At 43.7% G+C, this 9,753-nt stretch overlaps 1 protein-coding gene across 2 annotated transcripts; it reads right to left on the bottom strand.

The window, feature by feature from the left end:
- uox (urate oxidase) lies at window positions 1-4,338 on the bottom strand. 2 transcript variants are annotated; one of them, XM_084459186.1, is made up of 8 exons: window positions 4,214-4,338; window positions 3,696-3,908; window positions 3,328-3,444; window positions 2,659-2,737; window positions 1,387-1,573; window positions 962-1,085; window positions 684-767; window positions 1-403 (listed from the first exon to the last, which is right to left on the bottom strand). In XM_084459186.1, exons 1-8 carry the CDS (start codon window positions 4,220-4,222, stop codon window positions 329-331), a joined length of 888 nt encoding a protein of 295 aa, XP_084315312.1. In that variant the 5' UTR covers window positions 4,223-4,338; the 3' UTR covers window positions 1-328. The 2 variants fall into 2 exon arrangements, with proteins under 2 accessions (XP_084315312.1, XP_084315311.1); XM_084459185.1 differs by having other exon boundaries at window positions 3,696-3,947; window positions 4,214-4,289.
- Between the last annotated feature and the right edge of the window lie 5,415 nt (window positions 4,339-9,753).

A 9,753-nucleotide genomic window follows, 5' to 3' on the forward strand; every position in this document is an offset into this window, starting at 1 on the left:
CAGGTCTTAAACCATTTATTTTCAGAGAATATGTTGCTTTCAATGGCTGATTGAAAATACAAGTTCGGTAACATCAAAAAAAAGAATTCTCCTTTTGTTTTGTGTGTGTTATGGATAAAAGTGTCTAAATGTATATATATTCACTGTAGGCTTATTAATACATCACAAATATAATGTTCAATAATAAGTCATGCGTAAACAAATTTCTGGCAACAATGGGACTCGAACCGGGAACCTTGGATTCATCTTTTACCTGGAACCTTGGATTACTTTTTTCCCTGATTCCAGTCCTATTGGACAGTGTTGGGCTCTTTCCCTCCACAGTTCTTCACAGCTTGGCCAGCTGCTTCCTGCGTATCGTCCCCGTGATGTTCCCTGATGGATTGTCCAATGCCAGAAGGATCTTTAAAGAAAGCACTGTGTCACCAACGGTGGATATTGTAAAGCACTGTGTCACCAAAGGTGGATATTATAAAGCACTGTGTCACCAACGGTGGATATTTCATCAGATACAGTACTCTATCACACTATAAAATGACAAGTGCACAATTAACCTGTCGTCATAACAGTTGTTGAATGAAATTGGTCATCAAGCAGTCAGTAAAATCAACCAGATGCATTGACAATGAAGGACATACGTGATGGACCAGAAAACTGTTTAATTACAGACTCAATCTACTCACCTCATCGTTGTTGTCGAGGCCCATTTTGGTCATGTCGATGGTGAAATAGTGTTGGTTAGGCATGACCATCTCAATCTCCTCCACCTGGAACGTAGACACACTCAGTGCTGCAAATATGTCTCTCTTCATGTCCAGTAGAATCATCATTCAGCTTTACTTAAGTTGATTACGGTAATTCTGAATTCCGCTCTGTCATGTACTGTGCGCGAGTGTTCTATGTTGTGAGTGTTCTATGTACGCGAGTGTTCTATGTTGTGAGTGTTCTCTTGCTAGCTCACCTCTGGCAGCCGGTCCAGGACCAGAACCTCTGTGTCATAGAGGGTCTTCTGAACGGAGGGTGAGTACTCTCCACGGTCGTATGGGCCGGCAAACTTCTCAATTATGGTCTGTTTGACACATTTCCTGCATCAGTAAGTACATGATTTGGATTAGAATCTAGGATATTTTCCTGTCCAAGCATTTATATACAGTATTACTCTAATACAGTAGGCTACCTATGTATTACATATCTTACCTCTTATGTATTACTGCAATCTTAATCTTAAACAGACTGTATTTTTCAGGTGTTTTCTAATACGTGTCAAATGTATGAATTATGTGTCTAATGTATATGCAATTGTATACATAAAACTGATTTTAGACGAGCTTTTTTTTTTTTTTCAACCTTGTTATTTTTTCATCAAGTCATTAAGTCTGGAGTTACCATGCAGCATCGAAGTTGATGTCTTGGACCTTGTTGTAGCGCCACCTTGCATAGACAGACGTGCAGAAGCACCGGTCCTTGGCCTCCTTCAGGGTGGTGAAGCGGTCTCGGAGGAAGCCCTGGAAGCCTGACTGAGTGGTCTTCAGCACCTTCATGTTCTTCAACCCGCTGTGAATCACTGGCTTCTCTGTTGGGACAATCACACCGTTGAACATCCACTGGTATACCTCTATTCCTGAGCTGGGAACCTCTCTTTCATCCACTGGTATACCTCTATTCCTGAGCTGTGAACCTCTCTTTCATCCACTGGTATACCTCTATTCCTGAGCTGTGAACCTCTCTTTCATCCACTGGTATACCTCTATTCCTGAGCTGGGAACCTCTCTTTCATCCACTGGTATACCTCTATTCATGAGCTGGGAACCTCTCTTTCATCCACTGGTATACCTCTATTCATGAGCTGTGAACCTCTCTTTTAAGATTAGTTTGACATTTATTGTCCCCCAACTGGATGAAATCGGAGAGGGGACTTTAGATTGACCATCCCCCACCCCATGTAAAATCGAATGGGTTTAGCTAAAGTGTAATGCATTACTTAACCATTTCTCTAGAATTTCCAAACTCATACAGCATATACTCCTGGAGAAAGCATCTAGTAGACTGATGGACAAAGCTACTGAATTACATTTCTATGCACTCTTGCCTGTGTTCAAGTTTTTTCAGCTTAACCCACGACTTTCACAGAAATCTCAGCATTCTGATTGGATCTCTTCCCAAATCGTCCCTCCCTAACATTTTTGTCTTGTTTTTATTTGTTGACGAAAATGTCAGTAGATTTCATAATAGTTTTTGTCAGCATAAAATAGTTTTTATTTAGTTATTGTCTCGTGACAATAACTAAATAAAGGTCGTTGATGAATCATTTTCCTCATAGTTTTCGTCTACGAAATTAACAGGAAATCAATTCCCCCAAAGTTTCAATTCCCGCACACAATGATCACCTCTGCACTGATTTATAAAAAAAAGAGTTGATGTTTTGGTCACAAGGACCTTTCTCAAGACACCTGAGGTCACAAGAACAGCTATTATATAAAGACTTGTGTTATGCTAAATGCTGTGAACGAGAGTGCTTGCCATTAACGTTTGATTTCTGCGTCCATCATAAATAGACATTCTAATTATTGCTACAAAGGGGTTATGCACCATCGGTGGGAGACGACATGTTTACTGAGCAAGTTTGGAGGATGTTAGTGGATTGTTTCACTCACTCACCATTGAGATTCTGTTCAACATCACAGAAGCGGCAGGAGTCTGGGGTAAAGATGAATGCATGGGCGTGCTCTACACCATTCTGTGTGACAGAGACAGCATAGCACATCTTGTTCAAGTCAATCAAGCCCAATGACCAACTGAAGGTTCATTCATTCATTCATTCATTCAAGGTTCTGGTACTGTAGCAAGTACAGATGTAGCTGGTCCAAGTGGTTGACTGCATGTATTTATCTGAGAGATGCATAGATACTGTATCACATATTGGACTGATAGCAGTGAAAAACATGAGAGAATGAGCCACCTCCAGGCCCCGGTCATGACCCTACCTCCTCCAGCCTCCTCCACGCTCACCCTGGCCCGGGTCATGACCCTACCTTCTCCAGCCACCTCCAGGGGGCCTCCTCCAGGCTCACCCTGGCCCCGGCCATGACCCTACCTTCTCCAGCCTCCTCCAGGGGGCCTCCTCCAGGCTCACCCTGGCCCCGGCCATGACCCTACCTTCTCCAGCCTCCTCCAGGGGGCCTCCTCCAGGCTCACCCTGGCCCCGGTCATGACCCTACCTCCTCCAGCCTCCTCCAGGGGGCCTCCTCCAGGCTCACCCTGGCCCGGGTCATGACCCTACCTTCTCCAGCCTCCTCCAGGCTCACCCTGGCCCGGTCATGACCCTACCTTCTCCAGCCTCCTCCAGGGGGCCTCCTCCAGGCTCACCCTGGCCCGGGTCACGTGTGAGAACGCTGTCAGGAAATGTTCACAGATGTCCAGGGCAAACTGCTCTATGGTCTTCACCTGCCCAAACACAAACAGAACGCATCATGTATGTCGTCCTGTAGAGATAGATTTCCCTCAGATCTTATCATGCACATGTCCATTTTTCGGTACTTCTCTCTGTTGATTCACTGTACAATACTGAGAAATCCACTCGGTCAAAGCAAACCAATGTTTGGAAATACATGGGAACTAGGCAAGTGCACACCCCAGAAGACACATAGAACATTCTAGCAGGTTGTGTTTTTCTGAATAGGCTTGTGTATAATTACCCCCTTCAGCTTGGCCAGGGCATGCACGGTGTTCTTCATGGTGTCTGTGGGGATGATGTCAGAGTTGTCTCCTGACAGGTAGTCCTTGCGGGTCTTGAGGGTGATCTCCACATCCGCCTTCAGCTCCGTGATGTGGTGGAACGTTCCTTCTCTTCTGATGCACAGAACCTTCACCACGTTCTTCCCATAGCCTGTCCGTACAAACTCCACGTTCTGCACCAACAGACAGGGTGGACCTGGCTTTGTATATTCCTGATGCATACAGTATGCGACAACTGATGTTTTACAGGCTTAAATATGTTGTGTCTTATGCACTGGCAATATGAAATGAATTATGAATAGCAGTCATGGTTTTCATGACTGAAATCTTTGGCACCATGGTCATTGACCCCTAACCCCAGAAACTAAATAAGGTCAATACCTTCAGAACTAAATGATCATTCTATAGATAATATTATTATTATAGAACAGATAAACAAGACAAACTCAAACATATAAATGAACATAGATTTCCATACCTGAGCCATTGCAGTTGCAATGATATCTGTCACTACCTCACCGTCTAGTGCTTCTCCTATGTTCTTCTCCTGATTCTGTCCCTTAGGGAGGGTTTTGTCAGGAGGGTGGTGCTGTGGTACCTGTCTGTCGGGTTTACGCAAGGTCTGGCCATCGTCCAATCCTGTGAAACAGCCTGGAGCGTTGACACATGCACTGGGAATAGTTCATCAGCTGGTTGCTGATGTGTTTTCTGTGAAGACGCTTTAATTGGGTGTTACTGTCATGGTGAAGATGTCTTTATTCACTGTCTGAATGGGCATTGCGATTAACTTAAAAGAGGTCAGAGTGGGAATTTGGGATTCATCATTATTCACGAGTCAAATAGAATTACCTTGTCAGGATATAAATTATGTAGTACTTTAATTATAATATATATTAATTACTAAGTGTTATTAATTAATTAGTTCAAAATAGTTTTGGATCCAAAGTTTCTAGTTTCTTTTATATATATAATTATGGGTAGGTTTACTTTTACTTTTGTTTTAAATAAGGCAATCACTGAACAAGCTACATCACGAGATGATGTGCAAATAACCTCAGGTTCTCAGGAGGTTGAAAAGTCACCTTCAAAGACCAGAGTTTTGGAATGAGACTTTGTGGCAGGATCCAACAGGATAGTGCAACAGTAACAGTCATCAGATAGGCTTTTATCCAAAACCCCTATGAATAGATCACCATTGTTTTGAATGTCATACACAACCTCTCTCTCATCAACCCCTGCTCTCACAATTTAGCCTAAGCTATTTGAACTGTCCACACATTTCTATCAATGTGCCACTCTTTACCAGTGCTTTTCTAATATCTTGTTCAGTTTGTGATGTGAGACCAATCTTCTGACTTCCTCTTCTGCATTTCCATCCTGCTGTGTCACATTCACTTTCAGAATTGCTCATGTGAGCACACACCGAACCACATGTCAATTCCCCTTTTGTTCTTCTCAGTGATTCAAGATGGCGTCTAGATTGAGTTGGTGTGTGTTTCTTCTGGTGCTTCTGGGGATGGAGATGTGCCGCACAGACATCTGCTGTCGAAGTGAAGCTGGAGAGACTGTGGATTGGTGAGTTCTGTCATATCAGTCACACAAATATCACAGTAACAAAACTGTAGCTTCATCATATCACTGATACAGAGTGGGTCAGAGTGCATGGCTAGAGAACCTTTCAGTGGAACTTTGTCAGTATAGCGCAACAATCTCTTGGTCCAAGTCAACTGCACTGTAAACTGAGGTATTATTGTTTTGAATATGAAATGGTCAATATTCACTATTTCCGGAACAACGGAAACTTTGAGCTGCAACCTGAAACTGAATTGAATGGTATTTTTTGCCTCAAACATTTAACAATCAGCAAAGACTGAAAAGATGTGAAATTAAACATGCAAGAGGATCTGAAAGCTCCACAATCACCTCCAGTCATTTGGTCTCTTGCTGAGCTGAATGAAGGGACAGACAGACCTTCCCTTTCTCACAGCTGAATGAATGGACAGGCAGACCTTCCCTTTCTCACAGCTGAATGAATGGACCCTAACCCTACAGGCAGACCTTCCCTTTCTCACAGCTGAATGAATGGACCCTAACCCTACAGGCAGACCTTCCCTTTCTCACAGCTGAATGGATGGACAGGCAGACCTTCCCTTTCTCACAGCTGAATGAATGGACAGGCAGACCTTCCCTTTCTCACAGCTGAATGAATGGACAGACAGACCTTCCCTTTCTCACAGCTGAATGAATGGACAGGCAGACCTTCCCTTTCTCACAGCTGAATGAATGGACAGACAGACCTTCCCTTTCTCACAGCTGAATGAATGGACAGGCAGACCTTCCCTTTCTCACAGCTGAATGAATGGACAGACAGACCTTCCCTTTCTCACAGCTGAATGAATGGACAGGCAGACCTTCCCTTTCTCACAGCTGAATGAATGGACAGGCAGACCTTCCCTTTCTCACAGGTGTAATTTCCCCCTCTCATCAATGCAGGTTTATTATATACAAGCTACCCAAGTATAAGCTTGGAGGTGTGGGGAGCGGAGTTGATGTATCTGGATTCCTCAGTGGGGAGCTGGCACCTGAGTAAGTTCCAGGTCAACAGCAGCCAAGGGGCAGTCGGGAGCACGCTGGGGCAGCTCTACCTGGGACAAGGGTACAAGGTAGGGCTACTGCACATGCTCAGTTTGGCTGCTTCAATTCAACAAACTTGCTTTTTTTTTTTATTTGTCGTTCTTGGTGCATGCATGCGCGTGTGTGTGTGTGTGTGTGTGTGTGCATGTCTCTCGGTGTGTGTGTATGCGTGTGCATATTTGTCTGCGTTTGTGTGTGTGTGTGTGTGTATGCGTGTGCGTGTGTGTACGTGTGTGTGTGCATGTGTGTATGTATGCTCTGTGCGTGTGTGCATGTGTGTATGCTCTGCGTGTGTGTGCGTGTGTGTGTGTGTGTGTGTGTGTGCATAGGTCTCAGTATCATGTGTTTCATCAGAGTTGTTCTTCAGTCCAACAGTTCTATCTACACCCTGTAAATGATGCTCCTCCTGCTGGACTACAGGGTTAACCCTGACCCTGACCCTAACCCTAACCCTGACCCTGACCCTAACCCTAACCCTGACCCTGACCCTGACCCTGGACCTCCAAGGCTCCAGCCACACTAAGCTACCAGCTCCTGTGCTGGACTACCTCCACACTAAGGTACCAGCTCCTGTGCTGGACTACCTCCACACTAAAGGTACCAGCTCCTGTGCTGGACTACCTCCACACTAAAGGTACCAGCTCCTGTGCTGGACTACCTCCACACTAAAGGTACCAGCTCCTGTGCTGGACTACCTCCACACTAAAGGTACCAGCTCCTGTGCTGGACTACCTCCACACTAAAGGTACCAGCTCCTGTGCTGGACTACCTCCACACTAAAGGTACCAGCTCCTGTGCACACCTCAGCCTGGTCGAACCTCACTGAGCCCTGGGTTGGTCATGATGTTACTGGAGGCACCCGTCCTCCTGTTTGCATTGTGTTTTGGTATTTGCCCTTGTTCTGCAGAGATGAGCAGACCAATATGGTGGTGGCGTTGGGGGGAGGTAACGGGCCAAAGAGCGTCCCTCTGATAAGAGCTGTTGACTCTGGTTCACTGACCGACCCGGCACGGACAGAAAACACACAAGCACTGCTTACAGTACGTGCATGTGTGTGTGTGTGTGCATGCATGTGTGTGTGTGCATGCACAAGAGTGCGCATGAGCATGAACGTCTGTTTATTTATGTGCATGCAAGTGTGTATAGCGTGCAATTGCGTGTGTGTGTAGCATGTAGGCTTTGTGTGTTTTCTGTCTGCTCTTCGACCGCTCCCAGGGGTTCTGGCTGGTTCCTGAGAGAGGCTTCCTCTACCCCTCCACGGTCAGACAGCCCTCTGGGTCACCTACAAATATCAACAGTTCCTCCAAATAGTTGCGCAAGTTACGAGGCGTCTGCCAACGTGTCACTCAAGCGTGTAATGTACACTTTTGGTAATTCAAACTCTGAGGCAAATTCAGTATCAACTAATTAAAACAAATCGTCATACTAATTCATAGAACTACATTAACAACTAACAAGTTCACTACATACCTGTAAATGTTCATGAAGATTGTAGATAGAAATAAATTTGGTCTGGAAAAAAAAAACGCCATACATACCCCTTATGTTTTTCTTCAGGTGGAGATAATTAAATTTGTCAGTGCTTGGCCTAGGAATGGACTAGACACCCATGGGTGGCAGATCTATAATCAGAACTGTTTGTACTACATACCTGTGAAAGTGCATGAGGATTGTAGATAAAAAATAAATTAGGTCTGAAAAAAAAATCATACATACCCCTTATAGTTTTTTGGGGTAGAAATTATTGTTTTGGGATGTATTAAATTCCTCACTGCTCGGCCTAGGAATGGACTAGACGCCCCTGGGTGGCAGATCTCTGATCAGAATGGCTTGTACTACATACCTGTGAATGTTCATGAAGATTGTAGATAGAAATAAATTTGGTCTGAAAAAAAAAACGCCATACATACATACCCCTTATGTTTTTTTTCAGGTGGAGATAATTAAATTTGTCACTGCTCGGCCTGGGACTGGACTAGACACCCATAGGTGGCAGATCTCTGATCAGAATTGCTTGTACTACATGCCTGTGAATGTTCATGAAGATTGTAGATAGAAATAAATTTGGTCTGGAAAAAAAAACGCCATACATACCCCTTATGTTTTTTTTCAGGTGGAGATAATTCAATTTGTCACTGCTCGGCCTAGGAATGGACTTGACACCCATGGGTGGCAGATCTCTGATCAGAATGGCTTGTACTACATACCTGTGAATGTTCATGAAGATTGTAGATAGAAATAAATTTGGTCTGAAAAAAAAAACGCCATACATACCCCTTATGTTTTTTTTTCAGGTGGAAATAATTAAATTTGTCACTGCTCGGCCTAGGACTGGACTAGACACCCATAGGTGGCAGATCTCTGATCAGAATTGCTTGTACTACATGCCTGTGAATGTTCATGAAGATTGTAGATAGAAATAAATTTGGTCTGGAAAAAAAAACGCCATACATACCCCTTATGTTTTTTTTCAGGTGGAGATAATTCAATTTGTAACTGCTCGGCCTAGGAATGGACTAGACACCCATAGGTGGCAGATCTCTGATCAGAATTGCTTGTACTACATGCCTGTGAATGTTCATGAAGATTGTAGATAGAAATAAATTTGGTCTGGAAAAAAAAACGCCATACATACCCCTTATGTTTTTTTTCAGGTGGAGATAATTCAATTTGTAACTGCTCGGCCTAGGAATGGACTAGACACCCATAGGTGGCAGATCTCTGATCAGAATGGCTTGTACTACATACCTGTGAATGTTCATGAAGATTGTAGATAGAAATAAATTTGGTCTGGAAAAAAAAACGCCATACATACCCCTTATGTTTTTTTTCAGGTGGAGATAATTCAATTTGTAACTGCTCGGCCTAGGAATTGACTAGACACACCTGGGTGGCAGATCTCTGATCAGAATGGCTTGTACTACATGCCTGTGAATGTTCATGAAGATTGTAGATAGAAATAAATTTGGTCTGGAAAAAAAAACGCCATACATACCCCTTATGTTTTTTTTCAGGTGGAGATAATTCAATTTGTAACTGCTCGGCCTAGGAATGGACTAGACACACCTGAGTGGCAGATCTCTGATCAGAATGGCTTGTACTACATACCTGTGAATGTTCATGAAGATTGTAGATAGAAATAAATTTGGTCTGAAAAAAAAAACGCCATACATACCCCTTATGTTTTTTTTCAGGTGGAGATAATTAAATTTGTCACTGCTCGACCTGGGACTGGACTAGACACCCATAGGTGGCAGATCTCTGATCAGAATTGCTTGTACTACATGCCTGTGAATGTTCATGAAGATTGTAGATAGAAATAAATTTGGTCTGGAAAAAAAAACGCCATACATACCCCTTATGTTTTTTTTCAGGTGGAGATAA

Source organism: Borostomias antarcticus, assembly GCF_949987555.1.
Source record: "Borostomias antarcticus genome assembly, chromosome: 26".
In the NCBI taxonomy this organism is placed as follows: Eukaryota; Metazoa; Chordata; class Actinopteri; order Stomiiformes; family Stomiidae; genus Borostomias; species Borostomias antarcticus.